At 49.1% G+C, this 20,407-nt stretch overlaps 1 protein-coding gene across 2 annotated transcripts in view; it reads right to left on the bottom strand.

Annotated features, from left to right (window-relative positions):
• Tex2 (testis expressed 2) overlaps positions 1-20,407 on the bottom strand; it is a 112,707-nt gene that overhangs the window by 18,016 nt on the left and 74,284 nt on the right. For both annotated transcript variants that reach the window (XM_052755750.1, XM_052755751.1), the window contains exons 5-7: positions 19,183-19,430; positions 5,607-5,753; positions 496-595 (exon numbers count right to left, since the gene is read on the bottom strand). In XM_052755750.1, coding sequence (XP_052611710.1) covers positions 496-595; positions 5,607-5,753; positions 19,183-19,430 — 495 coding nt within the window. The remainder of the gene's footprint in view (positions 1-495; positions 596-5,606; positions 5,754-19,182; positions 19,431-20,407) is intronic.

Raw genomic sequence — 20,407 nt, 5'->3', positions numbered from 1 at the left:
AGCAGGACTATCTCAGCAACAATGAAATAACAATAAAATCAAAGCAAAACAAAACAAAAATGGCTGGTGAGATGGCTCAGTCGGCAAATGGTCTTGTCATGCAAGATTAAAGATCTACATTTAAGCCCTGGAACCCATTTAAAGGTAATGGAGAGAACCAATTCCATAGAGTTGTCCTCTGACCTTAGCATGCACATCCCTTGCCTGCCCTCCAGTTTCTCCTTCTGCACCCCCAACACATGCACACACATGTGCATGCGCGCGCGCACACACACACACACACACACACACGCACGCACGCACGCACGCGCACATGCACACACATAAATTTTTAAAAACTGAACAAAAAATAACAAAACCCACACTCCACATGAAATAGGATGGTTAGAACTCGGCTTCTTCTAAGCACAAGCCTTGGTGTCAAAATTAAAGTGAGAGAACATTTCAACACCCTCATGTAAGCGGTCAGCTCCTCTCTAATTAACTAAGAGTTACCTTGGTGATCAACATAAGGCTTGAAGGCCTGAAGGATTTTTGGCACAGCCACACCCATGTCAAGTTCTGTCAGTGTTAGCTCATTCATAAAGTAGGGGAGCTAGAGAAAAGAAACAAACAGTGAATGAGACACATTAGTAAGCTGGTAGCCACACTACGGTCAGCCAGAGCTCCACACACTGTCTAAGGAGAGAGGAGGTAAGGTGTTGGGTCACATCTTTATGTACAAACCACAGAGGTAGAATCAAGTGAGCAGACAAATGCTATACTCTCATAAAGCAGGAACCGGGACAGAGGCGTGTGGACTTGGTCGTCAGGGATGGTCATCTAAGGAGGTGAGGAGGCATCGATAAGGAGTGGCATTTGACCTGCGACCTTCTAGGTGGAGGGCACACAGGTGGTAAGGAGGAGGAATGGAGAGTAAGAAATTGCTACATTTCTGACAGGCAAATTTACCACAAGGTTAAAAATAACTGGGAAAACCAAAACTAAAGCCCAAACCCCGACTCCACGTCCCTTAACGCCAGACTGCCTATTTCTGTCTTCCTCCATGCATCCACACTCCACCTGCTCCAAAAGCGCAGGTCCGTACGACTGTGCCCATGGAGCCAGTGTCCACGGTCTCACTAGCTTCAGGTTGCACATGTCACAGGGGACACCAGTGGCCAGGGGGACGACAGTGCAAGGAGAAACGTTAGCATCTGTCTTCACCCTCCAGTGAAGTCTGGTCTCCCTCAAGACAGGCAGCTCTCCCCTCTCAGCTCTCCTGCCAGAGGACTGGTAAACCGCTCTCCACCTTTGCCCTGGGGGGGGGGGGCACAGCTCCCCACCTCTGCTGGCCCAGGCAGCCTACAGTCTCCTCTTGGGTTTCTCTCCTCGGGCTACTCATCTGAGTGTGCCTGCCATCTTGTTCCCACTGGGTCTGACTAATCCCAACCCCATCAGCAGGAATTCATCAAGAAGAAATGATGTAAGAGCACCGCTGTCCTTCTCAGAAATCCCTAAGTCACCCCAAGATCACACCACGAACTTAATGAACTTATCTATACTTCCTCTGGCTGAATTTGTACTTTCTTTTTTTTTTTTTTTTTTAAAGATTTATGTATTTATTATGTATACAGCATGTATGACTGCAGGCCAGAAGAGGGCACCAGATCTCATTACAGATGGTTGTGAGCCACCATGTGGGTGCTGGGAATTGAACTCAGGACCTCTGGAAGAGCAGTCAGTGCTCTTAACCTCTGAGCCATCTCTCCAGCCCCGAATTTGTACTTTCTTAATCTGCAGGTCATTTGTTATTTAGTGTTAAGAGTGCGCTCTCTCTCTCTCCCTCCCTCCCTCCTTCCCTCTCTCCGGATCTCAATGTAACCCTGGTTGGCCTGAACTCACAGAGATTTGCCTGTCTCTGGCATCCAGTGCTGGATCCAAAGGCATGTGCCACCTCACCCAGCTTAGCCTGATTTAAATGAAGAATTCAGTATTTTCTCCAAATAGCCAGTTATCAATCTCCACGCTATTCACTGAGCAACTGTCCTGCCCCTTTAACCCCCAGACCCCCACCACCACACTGGATGGAGTCTGCACCATAATGTTTTCTGCCAGCATCAAACTTCAGAATATTCTTCTTTCTTTGTTTTTTGTTGGTTTTGTTTTTGAGGCAGAGTCTCACCATGTAGCCCAGGCTGGCTTTGAACTTACGATTCTCCTCCTGCTTCAGCCTTCTGGGTGCTGAGATTGACAGTCATGTACCGACACGCTTGACTACAACATAGCTTTAGAGTTCACAAGTCTGTCTTCCTTTTCTCACGGAAAAATCTTTTTTCTTTAAATTTTTCAACACAGGGTTTCTCTGTGTAGCTCTGGCTGTCCTAGAACTCATTCTGTAGACCAGGCTGCTCTGGAACTGAGAGATCCACCGGTCTCTGCATCCATAGTGCTAGGATTAAAGGCATGGGTCACTACTGCCCGGCTTCCCAACACAACCTTTTTATTTTTGGTTTTTCGAGACAGGGTTTCTCTGTGTAGCTTTGCGCCTTTCCTGGGACTCACTTGGTAGCCCAGGTTGGCCTCGAACTCACAGAGATCCGCCTGCCTCTGCCTCCCGAGTGCTGGGATTAAAGGCGTGCACCACCACCGCCCGGCACAATCTTAATTATGAGTATTTTCCTAGTTGCCTGTTAGACTGAAAATTAAGATTTTTTTATTTTAATTAAACACAGATCAAGATTTCGCACACAGCGAGGCTGCAGCTGGTCAGGTGTGAATTTGCTGCTTCCACAGCAGATCTCTGCAGCTGGCTCTCAGCGCGAAGTGGGATCTTTCAGGACTCAGCTGAGGAACTTCACCTCTGGCTTTTTTTTTTAAAACAGGGGTGAGGCCATAGACAACAGGAGGTCATATTTGTGATGAATTTGAGACAAGGTCTCCCGTAGCCCAGCTGGCTGCAAACTCACTCTATAGCTGAGGATGATCTTCAACTTTTGCCAGGGTTACATATGGGCGCCTCCATGACTGGAACCTAGGGCTCCCTGCATGGTAGGCCAACTATGTGCAGCCTCAGTCACACTTGTCTGAATTGGTCTAATCCCTGTCTTAGACACCACCCCCCTGCCCCCGAAAAAAGCATCAATGTGGATGTGGTTGACTTCTCTATCAACCTACAAAATGTTACTTGGCCAAGCAAGCGTGCCACACCTTACACACTTGCCACAGTGCTTTTCGTCTGTAACTGCCACTCAGGGGCCTGCCAGGTTAGAGAGATTCCATGGGCTAGCCAAGGCACCCCCCACAGTGTTTCTATGGGATCAAGTTGTCTGACACCACGACACAGCAGGAACTTAATTGTTTCCTTCCTTCCACATTGCACCTACCCCATCCTGCATCCCTTGGCAGCTGAAAAGGCAAAGGAAGACAGGTCCTGGGACAAAGGCAGAGCCTACAGGCACCAGGCCCTGAGGCAGCAGCACAGTGAATGTGGGGGTAAGATGGCCAGCAGAGCCTTCCTGGTCTAGCTAACCCCAAGCTGGCACATCTCCAAATAACCTCTCCTCACTCAGTTCTCTCCTGGATCAGAAGGTAAGAGGGTCCCTCCTGTGTACCACTCAACCAGAAACCTCCAGGTCCCACATGAGGCAGGAACAGGCTTGTGTTCTTTATGCTCCTAAGCTAACTCAACCTGGGGACAGAACAGTCAGGTGTACCAGATATGTCCCGACTTTTGGATGATCATCAGGCTGTGTGCAATGCCAGCACCTGCTGACGGGCATGAGCATCCCAAAGATGTATTTGAGCAGTAGTGGCCAAGACAAAGAGTTTACTTGCTGTTGGGGCAGAAACCCTGCTCCTGTTAAAGCTCACACCTGGGTACCAGATGCAATCTCCTGCTGACATCATTGCATGCAACAGTGGCAATCCAGGACTGCAGAACTTCGCATTATCCTTCTGCCCATTTGTTCCTCTGCCTGAGTCTCCTCTGGTCTTCAGAGCACACCATTGAGCAGCGGATCAGAATGGGGTGGGGATGAGGGGAGGAATAGCGAGAAGGGACAAAGCCCTCCCCAGCCTGACCCGTGGCACTTGCTCTCATCTTAACCTCCAGTCCTTCTGACCAGAAAAAGCAGAAGGGGCTTAAGCTGGTGAACCGCAGGAGCTTACGTGACCAACGGAAGCAGAAGACTTCCCTAAACTTTCTCTGGAATGAGGGCGCTCTCATTACTCCACCGGGGAAGAGTCACCATGACCTCTCACTCCTGGTTTGGAGGAGGCTGCTCCATGCTTCTGGAACTGGTGAGCTCCCATCTGGAACTCAGGCATACCCTGTCCTCTTCTTGCTCCAGGGAAGCACAGCCCTCCAGTCTCTGAGAAAGAGGCAGGGAGAGGCCCTCTATGGGATTTGACCTGAGACTCCAGCGTCTGTCGTTTCCAAGGTGACAAAGGAGTCAAGTGCACTTTAGATGGCTGCTGACATCTCTTCCTCCAACAAGGAGGGACCCAGATGATCATTGTTCCTCATGCATCTGGCCAGCAGGAGCCAGGTCAGCCCTCAACCTACCTTGGGGATGCTAACTGGTTGACACTTGTCGAAGCCCCACCCCCGACCCCCGCCAAAGTCCTGCTCTAAATCTCTTGAGGTCAGAAGCCAGCCTTTCTTTACTGGAGAGCTGGGGAAGGGCAGAGACTGGTCTGTAGAAAGCAAAACTCGACCAAGTGGCAAAAATATTCTGTTCCTTGTCCAGAGGAAGAAGCAAAATCAAACTGAGGCTCCTTTGTGTCCACATCCTTCTTCAAATCTAAGTTTATCATATTCTGACGTTTTCTTCACCGGGAGGCCTTGAACTCCCTGAGAGCACTGCAAAATTTTATGTCATGTCTACTCTTCTAGGAGGAGCCAAAGGTTTACGCTTCTCAAAGGAATTTATGGTCCAAAAAACTGCAGAACCGCTGACGTAAGCTTCTGATCAGAGACTCCCCGTGAGGACTCAGGACCAAAATGTTCTTCATTGGGCCTTCAGCAGGCCAAAGACTTGCGTCTCGGGACCTCCACAGGTCCCTGGTTGGCAAGCATGTCCTCTAATGACAGTCACGAGGACCCTTAGACAGTTTAAACTCACTTCCCAGCAGCCCTGGCCTGGCACTAGACGTGTTCCTTCAGCAAAGAGAGTCTAATACAGAGACTCTGGCCCAAAGCAAAGGCCAGTGGCCCACACAACCAGAGTGAGCACTAACCGTCCTAGCTGAGGGAGGAGGGCAGCTGAGAAAGGGTCCCACGCACTTCAAAATTTCCATGTGACTTGGCCCACTGCAAAACCAGGCAGAGAGTTTAACTGTCTCTAACTCACATCAGCTATAGGAGTCCCTGTTTTCCTAAACAAGCTGCAGAGGACCACCTGGGGAGGATAATGACAGAGCACCACTAGAAAAGCAATCGGGACATCTGACTCAGTCCCCAGATGCTTAGTCACAGATCAAGGTCACCCTGTGATCCAGGTCAAATGTGCTGTGTATGTATGGTATGCTTAAACCAAGGTACGTTTTCACTTAGGACCTACGGGGGCAGAACGTCCAGAAATGAAGAAGTGGGCATCAGAGGCCTCTCCCGTGAACAGTGATACCTTAATTTTGCTGAGTTTCATCTGGATTTTCTTTGACACCAGATCAGACCAGTATTTCTCGCCTAAGAAGTCCCAAAATATTCTTCCAAGCAAGGCATTCACCCAGGCTTCTTGCTCTTCCTCCTCAGAGGGTGGGGCCTCCGGCAACTGGCAAAAGAAGAGACTAAATTAGCTGTCAGACAACTGGAGACTCAGACAGGTGCTTATTTTCATAAAGCCTCCAAAGGCCCCTCCTGTGGAAACCAACACGTGACGAGCATCTTCCCTATAAATTACAAGTCCCACAGCGTGCTGGTGAGCGAGCAGAGGAGAAAGGGAACCGGCTGTCAGCTGTAACCTCCCTTTCGTCTGCTTTCTGCCCCTGCCAGTCCTCCCATGATGCAGTTGACACTCCCCAGCACGAGCTCAGACAGCCCTGACCATGCTCCCCCTCTCCACTAACTTGATGGCAACAAGCTCTCTATCAAAGCCCGCCTATCCTGAGCTGTCTATCGAAGCCTGCCTATCCTCCTCCCAGCCAGGCTTGGGCCTGCAATTGTCAAGCCCATCCTCATCCAATGGCCAGGACTCAAGTTCGGCCTGATCCCTGCAAGGTCAAGACATTCTTGAGGTGCTTAAAAATACTGACATTTGCATTGCTGTACCTCTGAGATACTGAACTCCGCAGTCAGGAGTTCCTGAAGCTCTCTCAGCATGCGACAGAGAGGAGAGTCAGGACCACATAGCTGGATGAGAGCTCGGCTCTCAGGACAGATGTGCACCTCTACTCCAGCCCAGCAAACACCCTCATGCCCACCCCCCCTCCTCTACCCACACACAATCTGTCCGAAACATCTGCTGGGACCAGTGGGTACGCAGCTCCAGCTCCAACTTCCTGGGCGAGTTGCTAGACTACGGAATCTGGCCTCTGGTGGGTCAGAGGTGGGGCTGGCGGAGGAAGGCGGCGGCGGCAGCTAGGAGGGGACCCTGAGGTTGGACGGCCAGCGCGTGCTGGTGGGCTCGGCACTTACACGGGTGGCAGCTTTAGTGCTGTTGACCATGGCTGCACACAGGCCAACAGCAGACTCCTTAGGCCGCCACGTTCGTGCATCTCGATACCCCAGGAAGACAGGAACCCTGCTTCCATCTGAGGAATGAGGTCCCTAGTGCATGACTGCAGCCTGACTCTGGTTCTCTGCTTACTCTGTCATGAGGGAGGGAGGGCGTGAATGTCCCTGCATGAGACAGACATTTGCGGAGGTATCTGAATTAGACTACTGCCTTACACAGAAGAGCAAGCTCTTGAAAGGAAAGATAAAAAAAATCCGGAAGTGTAGAAGCCTGAGGCCTGCTCCACTTTCCCTTTGTGATTTATATAAACATATCTGGGCTCCACACATGTTACGACCACACACTGTCCACACTTCTCCTTCATGCCTTGTGCATATGTGCCACCATGACATGTTCTATGCAACTGACTGTCCCACCTGGCTATGTGCCTAGGCCAGTGGCACGGCACACAGGTCATTAGGTGCCAAGGATCTGACCTCGCAGGTCTGACTGGTTGTGAGAAGCCCCACGGTCTATGTCATGTGACAATTCTGAAGCCATATAGACTGCTCAGCCGCCATGCCATAGCACAGCCGCGCCAGTTATCTGGGCACTAGGGAGTGAAGTGCTCACTCCCATTTTCAGCAACACATCAGGGTCTAGGACGTGTTCTAAACTCCTTCAAATCGAGGTGTTCGAGGGCTTCCTTATAGATGTCAGTGACTCATCAACGACAAACGGGCTGGAGGGGCAGCTCAGTTACGGGGACTTGCTGCTCTCCAGAGGATGCACTTCAGTCCTCCACACCCACTGGTGGCTCCCAATGACCTTCAATACCATATGTCACCCTCTTCTGGCCTCCATAGGCACCCCACACATGGCATGCATTCACACACACACACACACACACACACACACACACACACACACACACACACACACAAAATAAAAAATTTTAAAACACCCTTGTTTAAAATTGATACATGTTAGCCAGATAGTGGTGGTGCACGCCTTTAAATCCCAGCACTTGGGAGAGGCAGATGGATCTCTGAGTTCGAGGACAGTCTGGTTTATAGAGCAAGTTCCAGGACAGCCAAGGATACACAGAGAAACCCTGTCTCGAAAACAAACCAAAAGGATACATGTTGATCCTCCCATTATAGAAGCAGTGGCTCTACTTCACTCTAGAGAATTCTATGTGTGCTTCCCTAGTGCGACATGTCCTCAGACATCAGCCAAGACATTTTCCACCAGCAAGACCTGGATGGCAGGACAGAAGCTGGCATCAGCAACTTCTATTCTTTTGTTTTTGTTTTTCGAGACAGGGTTTCTCTGTGTAGCCTTGACTGTCCTAGAGCTTGCTCTGTAGCCCAGGCTGGCCTCGAACTCACAGAGATCTGTCTGCCTCTGCCTCCTAAGTGCTAGGATTAAAGATGTGTGGCACCAACGCCTGGTGGCATCAGCAACTTCTTAACCATACCACAAGTGTGCAAGTATGTGTGTGCTCAACACCCGCCCCCTCCACCCCACTCCCCACCGCCACCATCTTGTGCTATCATTGTCAGGCCGAGAGTAACAGGTGCAGCGGTTAACCCCATCAGATTATCTGCACAGGCTTTTGAAGAAACATGACATGTCTGAGGAATATGGCCCCCAGGCTACTTGGCCAGTGTCAAACCACTACCCACATCAGACACACAGTACTTTTAGTCTTGTGGGCTACCTAGAAGAGGAGGTTGCCTCGTGCCTTTTCAGGAGGGAGCAGGTGTCCTCTACCAGTCTTTCTTCATAATGCTCATTTTCACAGGAAACAAATTCCACCAAAAAAGCAGCAAGAAACAAAGACTATTTCACAATGCCGTCCAAGCCAGTGGCATGTGACGTGGCAAACATCTGAAGGAACTGACAAGCAAGTTGTTCTCCTTTTTATCAGTTCCTGTGGCTGAGGCAGGCGTCTGCGAGAGCTGCAGAACACTGACACGAAGCAAAGGGCTTTGCGAATGAAATCTGGACTCCACGGGCTGCAGAACGCATTCCCAGTGACTGTCATAAAAACCTGCATACACATCGCCTGTGGCTGTGGGGAGAAACCTGAGGAGAACATTCATTGTGCGGCCTCCTCCCTCCACATGGTTAGGAAGGGTGATCTCCCAAGCACGGCTTCCAAAGACAGCGTTTGGGGACGCTGACGTTCCGAAGATGAAGCAAGGCCACTGAGACTGTCTATATAGCTCTTGGGGAGTACTGTATTTAAAATGAACTTCTATGCCCAACTCAGCACAGATGTACTCCGTTTCATGGGAGGCCAGGGGTGCCCTTCTGCTGAGAGAGAGCAAGCCTCTGTCCCCGAGTTTGGTCACGCAGGGCTGCTGTCTCAAGGTGGCACATGTGGCAGCCTGGCCCAAGAGCAGACACAGCAGGACACTTCTTTCACACTGCGTGCCTGTTTCTCCTGATTTTAAAACAATGCATATTCATTATAGAACACACACATGATCTCTTCCCAGACAGAACAGAAACATTTTCACTATATTTTATTTAAGTATCCTCCCCACCCCTGCCACCCTCACACACCTTAAAGGCCCATGATGACTTAAACTGGCAAGCCTCTCACTTCAGCCTCCTGAGTACTAGGATTACAGACATGCGCCACCAAGTCCAATTTCAGTCTTTTCCCAGTGTATCAATATTTTTAAAAAGGTACTGGATCAGGGTAATAGCATATGCCTTTAATCTCAGCACTTGGAGGCAGAGGCAGGCAGATTTCTGTGAGTTAGAGGCCAGCCTGGTCCACATAGTAAGTCCCAGGCCAGTCAGGGCTACATAGTAAGACCATGTCTGGCTCCCCTCTACCTACCCCTCCCCCCAAAAAATGGTTTTATAAGACAGAGTCTCATGTAGCCCAGGCTGGCCTTGAACTCATTCTGTAGCTGAGGATGGACCTTGACTTCTGATTTTCTTGCCTCCATCTTCTAAGTGCTGGGATTACCCTCAGGGCTGGGACACCAGGCCTGACCAAAGTATCAATACCATACTTTCATTTTTAAAAAGTGTGTGTGTGTGTGTGTGTGTGTTTGGTTTGGGCACTTGAGTGCAGGTGCCCAAACAGGCCACAGCCCTGAAAGCCCAAAGGTACTGGATCCCCTGGAGGTGGAGTTACAAGCAGTTGTCAGCTCTGGGAATTGAACTTGGGCCATCTGCAAGAGCAGTATGCACTCTGTATGGCTGAGTCATCTCTCCAGCCCCATATGCTTTTCTAAAAACACTTTTTAAAAATGAAAGTATGGTATTGATACTTTGGTCAGGCCTGGTGTCCCAGCCCTGAGGGTAATCACAGTACTTAGAAGATGGAGGCAAGAAAATCAGAAGTCAAGGTCCATCCTCAGCTACAGAATGAGTTCAAGGCCAGCCTGGGCTACATGAGACTCTGTCTTATAAAACCATTTTTTGGGGGGAGGGGTAGGTAGAGGGGAGCCTGACATGGTCTTACTATGTAGCCCTGACTGGCCTGGGACTTACTATGTAGACCAGGCTGGCCTCTAACTCACAGAAATCTGCCTGCTTCTGCCTCCAAGTGCTGAGATTAAAGGCATATGCTATTACCCTGATCCAGTACCTTTTTAAAAATATTAATACACTGGGAAAAGACTGAAATGCCTATCCAGATCCTTGACCCACTTTAAAATTTATTTTTGTGTACATGAGTGTTTTGCCTACACGTATGTCTGTGCACCATGTTCATGTCTGGTACCTGTAGAGGCCAGAAGAGGGTTTGGATACTCTGGGATTGGAGTTACAGACAGTTGTGAGCCACCATGTGTTGCTGTGACTTGAACCCGGATCCTCTGGAAGAGCAGCCATTGTTCTTGACTGCTGAGCCATCTCTCCAGCCTCCTAACCCATTGATTGTGTGTTCATGTTCGTGTGTGTGCAAGCGTGTGTGTAGGAAGGCCACAGGACTACTCTGGATACTGTCCCTTATGCTGCCCACCTTGTTTTTTGAGACAGGGTCTCTGTGTGGGACCTGAGACACACTGGGTAGGCTAGACTGGCTGGTCAGTGAGCTGAGACTCCACCTGTCTGTCTCCTCGGGGCTGGGATTACAGGCACATGCCACCACATCTGGCTTTTTCATGTGGGTTCCATGTCAAATTCATGTCATCATGTTAGCAAGCAAGCACTTACCAACTGAGCTTTCACTCTAGACCCCTTTACACACGCCTTTGTATGTATGTCTATGTGGTGTGTGTACGCATGTGCATGTGTGTGCATGTGTATGCATGTGTGTGCATGGAGCCCAGAGGTCAATAATGGGAATCTTGACCTCTTCTCTACCTTATTAGTTTATAAAGATTTCTCTCTTAATGGTGTGGGGGGAGGGGAAGCACACATGAGCACAGTTACTGAGGCCAAAGGAGTGTATCAGATGCCCTGGAGCTGGAATGACAGACTGTGATCCCCTGACGTGGGTGCTGGGAACCGAATGGGTCCTCTGCACAAGCAGTCTGCACTTTTAAATGCTCAGCCATCTCTCTAGTCCTCACACGTCATTATTTGAGATGGTCTCTCATAGAACCTAGTGCTTATCAACTAAACTAAGCTGGCTGGCCACTGAACTTCGGGGATCTACCTGTCTCTCCCTCCCTAGCTAGGGGTTACAGATGCACCATGCCTGACTTTGCTGGGTGCTGGGGAATCCAAACTCAAGTCCTCATGAAGCAGGTACTTCTACTGAGTGGGCCATCTCCCTATCCCTTTACTCTTTTTTTTATTTTTTAAAAAAATATATTTTTATTTTATGTGCATTGGTGTTTTGCCTGCATGTATGTCTGTGTGAGGGTGTCAGATCTTAGAGTTACAGACAGTTGTTAGCTGCCATGTGGGTGTTGGAAATTGAACCTGGATCCTCTGGAAGAGCAGTCAGTGCTCTTAACTGCTGAGCCATCTCTCCAGTCCCCTTTACCTATTTCTTAATTCAATTATTTACATCCTTAATACTGAGCCATAGAACTCCTTTATATATTTTGGTTATTAGACCCATATTAGAGAAACAGTTTGCAAATGTTTTCTCCTACTCTGTGGGTTATCTTTTAAAAATAATTATTTTTATTTTTGTGCATCTATATGTGTCTGTATAAGTGTGTGCCACACATGTGCAGGTGTCTAGGGAGCCTGAAGAGAGAGTCAAATCCCTTGGAGCTGGAGTTACAGGCAGTTGTGAGCCACCTGATGTGAGTACTGAGAAGCAAGCCCAGGGCCTCTGGGAGAGCAATAGGTGCTCTTAACCATTGAACCATCTCTCTAGTGCCTGTTTTGTTTTGTTTTGGTTTTTGTTGTTGTTGTTATTTTTAACTTGAAAAATTGCTTTTATTACATTTTGTTCTATTTGTATTTAGTGTATAGGAGTGAGTCTCTCTACCATGTGAGTTCTGGGTTTGAACTCAGGTCATCAGGCTTGGTAGCAGGCACCTGTACCCACCAAGCCATCTGGCTAGCCCTCTTTCAATGCTCTTGATGGTACTGTTTATAGCACCAAAGGTTTGGGTTTGGATGGAGCCCAGGAAGGGTCTCTAGTCAGCCTGGGCATGGCAAACATGGCTCTGGCAGGCTTTGCCCTTCTCCCCAATTCCCTCTGCCTTGCTAAAAGCCATTCGATTACAAACTCCTAAAGCTAGACACCAAGGTCTAGTCCCTTATTTGGCCACTTCCTCCTCCTGAGGCTAACCACCAAGGTCCAGCTACCAAAGTATTGAAGTCCAGTAATCAAGAGCCCCCTTTGGCTCACCTAATTATCATGCCCAATTAAAATTAGACACCTCATTCTAACACGGGGTTTTCCCCTGTATCTTTATAAACCACCATTTTCCTATGGGCCATGTCTGTCTCCTCTATCCAGAGGCAGTCCCTTGTCCTTCTGGGACAAATACCCCTCTACTTCTCCCTTGTTCCCTTCCCCTTCTCCCTCGTCCTCTATCTCCTTTGTCTCTTATCCCTGCCCTCTGTCCCTTGGGGGCAAATAAGTCTCTTTTGTGCTGAGATCTTGGTCTTGGGGGTCCTGGGCAGATACCGAGTCATTACAGCCCAATTTACTTTACTTTGGTTGTTTGCTTATGTGGTCTTAAGTAGGACCTTTATTTTTCTCTTTTTGCTTCATTAGTTTATTTTAAGCAGACTTGAACTCATGTTCTTCTCCCAGTCTCCTGTGTGCTAGAGTTACTGATGTGTACCCCCATACCCTGCTCAGGAGGTTTCATCTACCTCAAGATTTAGTTCTGTTCTGTGTTTTACAGTTTTATCCTTTACCTTGAGGTCTGTGACCACTGTGAGGTAACTGCAAGGAGTGTGAGGCAGGAGTTCATGCTTCTGCTTCTGCTATTTAACTGTTCCCACATCATTTACTAAAAAGACTCTTCTTGGGCCAGCGAGATGACTCAGCAGGTAAAGGTACTTGCCACCAAGCTCGATGACCTGAGTTTTTGTTTGCTTGTTTATTTATTCATTTACTTTTGTGACAGGATCTCACTAGTAACCCTGGCTGTACCAGAACTCACTGTGTAGACTAGACTGGCCTCAAACTCAGAGATTCACCTGCCTCTGTTTCCCGAGTACGTCACCATCCCCAGCTATGACCAGAGTTTAATCCCTGGACCCACATGGTACAAAGACAGAACTGATTCCAGAAAGTCGGCTTCCTATTTCCATGGCATTCACGTATGTACATTTAATATGTATACACACATATACTAAACACATGTAAAAAAGCTTACAAAATAAAAACTAATCTTTTCCTTGCTGATTTTTCTTGGCATTCCTGTCTCCTTTAAATTTTTATTTTTAAATTGGACACATTGCTTCACATCTTTAATTTATAATAAGCATTTTTCCATTTCCAGTTTTACATGTTTGAAAAACCCACTTTGAGAGGAAAAGCGCAGCCTTGGAAACCTCTATCAGATTCAGGTCTCCTGGTCTCCAGCTGATTCTTGTCCACATAATTCTTATCCTCTGACACACAGGTGGTACCGTTCTATAACCCAGCTCACAGACACTAAGTCAAAAACAGAACTCAGGCTGGGCGGTGGTAGCACACGTGTTTAATCCCAGCACTCGGGAGGCAGAGGCAGACAGATCTCTGTGAGTTCGAGGCCAGCCTGCTCTACAGAGCAAGTTCCAAGACAGCCAGGGCTACACAGAGACACCCTGTCTGGGGGAGGGGACCCACAAAGCCGAGTGACAGTGACAGCAGGGCTCTACCCCGGAGCAGCCTGCCTGTGGTGGGTGTCTTTAGCGCTCCCTCGCCCTCCCATGAAAAAGAAGAGAAGTGCTTCACAGCATCTGAGCACCGCAGTCTCCCACCTGGAGGATGGGTACACACTCCTGCCCAGGCAGTCTCCCAGCAGCCAACTCCAAGGCACACACTCCCTGGCCTCAAATTTAGGGCATGTGTGCAGCCAACCTGCAGGGTGTCCCCTGAACCCCACCTCCCGACACACCCATAAACCAGAAGTAAGATTATCCCACCTGGAGACATTTTAAAAGAATTTTTTTGAATTATGACTTAAATCACCTAAAACCAGACATTAAACGTCTAGAAACCAGTGTTATTTTATAATTCAAATGCAGCTTAATAGCTTTAAGTTGTTTCTATACCAAATCTTCTGATCTTGTATTTAATTATTATAGGTAAGTTAACTGCCAGTAATGTTTAGAACTGTTTCACACACAATGCTAGCCTGCGGTCTGTTATGGAATATTCCTTTACACTGTGTGAAGCTGTGTCACTGTGATTGGTTTAATAAAGAGCTAAATGGGGGGCTGGAGAGATGGCTCAGAGGTTAAGAGCACTGACTGCTCTTCCAGAGGTCCTGAGTTCAATTCCCAGCAACCACATGGTGGCTCACAACCATCTGTAATGAGATCTGGTGCCCTCTTCTGGCGGGCAGTCATACATGCTGTATTCATAATAAATAAATAAATCTTTAAAAAAAAAAAAAAAAAAAAAAGAGCTAAATGGCCATTAGCTGGGCAGGAAGAGGTTAGGTGGGACTTCTGGGGACAGAGAGGACTCAGAGAAAGAAAGGTGGAGTTGCCAGCAAGTCACCAGCCAAACACGGAGGAAGCAGAATGAGCAGTACAGAGAGATGAGGTAAAGAACTACCTGCCAGAACATAGATTTAAAAATATGGGTTAATTCAAGTTATGAGAACTAGTTAGGAACAAGCCTAAGCTAAGGCCAAGCATTTATAATTAATAGTAAGTCTCCATGTTATTATTTGTGAGCTGGTGGTCCCTGTGAGAAAGTTCATCTGGGTGTTCTGAACTGGGGTTCAGCTCCTGAGCACCAGAGACCTAACCCTGGCCTATTCACCCTGTAACCAGCTGGCTAACTCATTTAGCCCTGGGCATCACTTAAAGGGAGATGAATGTGTGACTGTGCTCAGGACACTCTGGAGCCCTACCTTCAGGGACAGAAACGTTTTGACTATGGTGTGTAAGAGGGAGCAGGAAGGGGAGATGGCAGGAAGTGGGGGTAAAAAGAACAAAGTGTCCCAAGCCCCCCTGTATGAAAGAGGGGACATGTGAACCTGGGTGAACATCTGGGTGCTGGCCAAGTCTGAAAACATAATTTGGAGCAAGTTGAGGAAATGTCCAAGGTTCTTTGTGTCTCTGACCCCTTTAAGGCCCTCCTTTGGACTTACGATGCTGGAGGTGATATGGACTTGAGGAAATGTCCTAATTTTGGCTGAAGGGATGAACACTGATAATATCCAAAAGGTCCACCTTTGGCGAGGTCAGAGAAATGGGCAGTGCCATACCTTCCCGGTAGGAATGAACACTGGTGTGACTGTTAGGGATGGAATTTGGCAGTCTCTAACCAAAGCACATGTGCATTCACCTTCTGACCCAGAATCCTGCTTTCAGGATTTCAGCACTGAAGACACCCCAACAATGTGAAAGCACACTCACGTTATTCACCCAGCACTGCCAGAAATGGCAAAATCCTGGGGAAAACCTTAAACTACAGACCATCCACCCACCGGAGTCTCTGGATCTGTCTAAAAAGATGAGAGTGAATTCTATGAACGGATATAGTGATTTCAGAAAGTGTTTGTGAATGGACCACAGTACACAAAACTTTGGATAAAACAGAAGATGGAATGATACACGCAGACAACAAATCAGACACTAAGGCACTTGCCTGTCTGGGAGTGAACAGGGCCAGCAGAGAAATGCAGGAACCACGTTAGTATTTCATGGGGTGGGAATCATTTGCTCAAATCACAAAAGTAATATGAAATTGGTGCATCAAAATCACTAAAGTAATATGAAATTGGCACAGCATCAGCTCCGCTGACTCGTACAGTAGGACAGAAGCACCGTGTGGGACAGGAGCACCGTGTGGGACAGGAGCACCGTGTGGGACAGGAGCACCGTGTGGGACAGGAGTACCGTGTGGGACAGGAGCACCGTGTGGGACAGGAGCACCGTGTGGGACAGGAGCACCAAGTAGTACAGGACAGGAGCACCGTGTGGGACAGGAGCACCGTGTGGGACAGGAGCACCGTGTGGGACAGGAGCACCGTGTGGGACAGGAGCACCGTGTGGGACAGGAGCACCAAGTGGGACAGGAGCACCGTGTGGGACAGGAGCACCGAGTGGGACAGGAGCACCGAGTGGGACAGGAGCACCGAGTGGGACAGGAGCACCATGTAGTACAGGAGCACCGTGTGGGACAGGAGCACCATGTGGGACAGGAGCACCGTGTGGGACAGGAGCACCGAGTGGGACAGGAGCACCGAGTGGGACAGGAGCACCGAGTGGGACAGGAGCACCGTGTGGGACAGGAGCACCGTGTGGGACAGGAGCACCATGTAGTACAGGAGCACCAAGTAGTACAGGACAGGAGCACCGTGTAGGACAGGAGCACCATGTAGTACAGGAGCACCGTGTGGGACAGGAGCACCCTGGCAGAGCTCATTTTCCACCGATCATACTTTCCCTTGGGAAGGGCGGGGCCTATGCCCTTCTCCTTGACCAGACGCAGGAGCTTCCATGACTGCCCCATCAACAGCAGCAGTCTACCTTCTGCTTCCTGTTTTCCCTAGGAATGTGTGCCTGAAGGAAACCCAGGCCACAAGAAGAAGGACCGAGGCCCCCAGCCTTCAGCCCTGACTGAGCTCCACTCCACAACTAGAATCTACCTGTGCTCCACTAGAGGGCCCTTCCTCTTGGCAGTGGGTCATTCTCCAGCCTCCCCTGGTGACTGCGCAGAGCAGCCGGAAGTCCTCCCTTGCCTCCCCTGATGAAATTACAAATCCGTGAGGAAAACAAATAGTGGCTATTATTTGAAGCAACCACCTTGGGGTTGTTTGTTTCACAGTGTTGGACCAGTAGGCTAACACCTGCACCTTATTCAAGGACGCCACACTACCAGACCCCCAAAAGCCAGAATATGGTCCCCACACACTTCAGGCAGGCCAAGCAGATTTGGGGAGTCAAGCTCACTTTCCTCAGATGCCTGTCGGAGACAGTGACCCACACACATTCCTATGCAATTCTATCTCTCTGGTTTCCTGGAGCATGGCAGTTATCGTTAAATTAATAAGGGGGAGGGTCCCCTCTCTTGAGCTGGAGCTTCTAAGTGGGCTCCAGGTACTGGGCTCAGGTCATCCGGATTGTACAGCAAATGCTGTATCCACTGAGCCATCTCCAGGCACTATGTTTTCAGTTTTTCTTTAAAGATAGGCTCTCACTGTATAACCCAGGATGGCAATCCTCCTGACTCGGCCTCGTGAGTGTTAGGATTACAATAGTGTGCCACCATGCTCAGCTCTGGTTTTATTTATTGTTTTGTTTTTTGAGACAGGGCTTCATTGTGTAGCCCTGGCTGTCCTAGAACTCTCTCTGTAGACCAGGCTGGCCTCGAACTCAGAGATCTGCCTACCTTTGCTTCTGGCGTGCTGGGATTAAAAGTGTGTGCCATCACTGCCCGGCTTTATTTTGATTTTTAATGTGAGAAAACCATTCAGAAAGATTTTTATCAACCTTGCCACGTAGTGTACAGTTCTCTGTTCTCCTTGGATCTGATGAGATCAAGACAACTGATGTCCTTAGATAAAGAGAACGTGGGGAGGAGGGAGCTGTCACAGGCAACTAGGACACTTCTAGAAGAGAGGATGTCACCTACTCTAGCCTAGAGGAAGTCTTTCACCAGAGCTGGTAATTCAGAGTGTGTGTGGAGGCAGTGAGCTTGAGGCCAACAAAGCCACATGGGTCAGGTCCGCGGTCACCTCCACACAGAAGAGATTCCACAGAACAAGTAAACCAAAGGGCAGCCAGAGGCAGAAGAGGAAGGCACCATGTTCCTCATTAAAGACAGCAGTCTGGCCATTGACAAGAGGTCAAACACGATGGACTACTCATGAGAAGAGGCTGGGGAACCGCAGGCAGGGGCTATGCCTCAAAACGGTGGGGCACAGCAGAGGCAGGAGGCCTCTGGTACAGGCTGACCTCAGAGAGCTCATCAGCACGGCAGTCCCAGCAGTCCAAGGGGCATCAGAGCCACAGGTGACATTAGGTACACTCCACTACTCAGCAGCTGCATACCTGAGCAACCTAACTTCTCTCGGCTCTGCTTCCCCATCGACATCAAGGAGAGATCTAGTTTGTGAGGATTTTCTTGGGATTAGAGTAATTCTAGAGTGCCCAGACAAGTCTGGTTTACGGCAGTGTGTATTAACAATCATGTTCTGAGTGACTTAAGTCAAAGTCCAGCTTGTTACACTCTGAAGTCGTTCTCATGCTAAATCTTCAAAAGCAGTGACAGAGCGGAGGACCACCCACGACTCTGAAGACACTGGATTCTACTACCAGTGACCCCATGACCTTCCTACCTAGAGCCAGTTGTCAGGTGCAAAAACTAGGCATCACATCCCTCACATCTGTCCATCCGCAAAACCAGGTAGTTCTGCTCCCAACCACCCACTAGCACCCGCCTCTCAGCCCACCTTTCCACGGCTTCCCACCCACTCCCTTCCCCACAGCCTTTCTCCATGGAGAGTCACTTAAGCTGAGAACAATGGAACTCCCTGTTCAAACCCTCCCAGCACCCCGTCTCCCTCAGAACAGACCTGAAGAGGCCCCGCCCACCCTCCACAGCTGCTACCTCTCTCTTGTCCTTGCTTGCTGCCCAGCCACACTGGCTTCAATGCTGTCCCTTGAGTATCCCAACTGCATTCCTGCTGTGGAGCTTTTGCAGACAGTGGGGGCCCTTCTGGAATGTGCCTCTAGCATGTATCACTGTGGCTCACTGACCACCTCCTCAAAGAGACCCAGATAACACAAATAGTAGTGGGGCCTTTCTCCATCACCTTTAACCCAGCTTCAATTCTTCCCGCGTCTGAACACAGGCCTCTCCATGTCTAGTTCATCACCATGTCTTTGGAACCTGGACTGGGGGGGGGGGGGGGGGGGCCTGGCTGGCATGAATCCCTCACACATGAAGGTGAGTGTAAGGAGAACAGAAAGGCCCGCCTGGCATCTTTACCTTCTTCCCAGCTGTGGGGCTGCTCTCCGCACTCTGCACAGGGCTCCTGTGGGGGCTTCGCTCGTCCTGGGGCACACACCTGCCCATGTACACACTGTAGTCCAGGAGCACCTTCTGCCGCACGCTGCCCACCAGCTCCCTCTGTTTGGGCTGGGACATCATCTCCTCCACGCTGCCTTTGCTGCTGCTTCGGCTATGGGTCAGGTGCCCTGAAGGACTGCCGTGTCTGCTGTGGGTGGGCAAAAGCCCTGGGGTGAGAAGTGAGAGCTATTAACACAGGTGGAAAAAAAGGTCAGGAATAAACAAAACACCCATGCCTTAAATGCCACCATATGATTTTTAAAAATCTTTACCCTAAAGAATACTTTCTGCTCTAACATTAGATGATTTTTAGAATGGTTTTTTTTTTTGCTTTGAGGTAGTTTTGGAATGGGGGCAGCACAGTATGCCAGATGGCTATTTTTTTCTTTGCTCCCAGTGATCTTTTAGGAAAGCATAAAACACAGCGCCAATGTACCCTCCAGTCAAGGAGGGCCTGTGAATGTTAACAGAGTAAACGGAGGGTGGGCAGGAAGCTAATGAATTGTTCATCCACAGCTCAGGGCATTTCAAAGATGCCATCTTTCATTCAACAGATCACTCATCACATACCTTCTCTGGACCTATTCCATGCTAACCAGGAGAACCAGGCAGAATCGTTGCCCTTGACGTCAGACCCATGGGAAGGTAAGTCACAACTGCCTGTAACCAGCATTGCCAGAGGCTGCTGCCCGGGCACAGACATCCACCAGGGACACCTGCACTATCTTTTGAGGAAAAAGTTGCCATTTTCCTTGGCCTAGCGGAAGAACGCTCTAGACAGAGAACAGCCCACGAAGAAGCAAGATTCAGAGAAGTCCCATGAAGACACACAAAGGAAGTGTGGGTGGAGGAAAGGGCAGGAGCCTGACCGTCAAGTGCCTGGAGCGTGACCCCAGGTTCAGTTCATCATGTTGCAACCGAGGGTTTTAAGCATCAAGTGCTGACACCAATCGATTTGCTCAGGTGTCTATGTGAGCAAGGACAGACAGGTAAAGATCAAGACGGTCAGGTGGTGTTTGCCCATTTCCAGCCATCTGAATGGCGCTCTCTCTGCTTGTACAAACACTTGGGAAGGCTACTTTAACTTGGGTGTTTTGTTTTGTTTTGTTTTTTTAGTTAGGTTCTTTCCAGGACTGACTACCTC

Source organism: Peromyscus californicus, unplaced genomic scaffold (genome assembly GCF_007827085.1).
Source record: "Peromyscus californicus insignis strain IS unplaced genomic scaffold, ASM782708v3 Scaffold_3__1_contigs__length_106647218, whole genome shotgun sequence".
NCBI lineage: Eukaryota > Metazoa > Chordata > Mammalia > Rodentia > Cricetidae > Peromyscus > Peromyscus californicus.
This window is presented reverse-complemented; position numbering and strand designations above follow the sequence as displayed.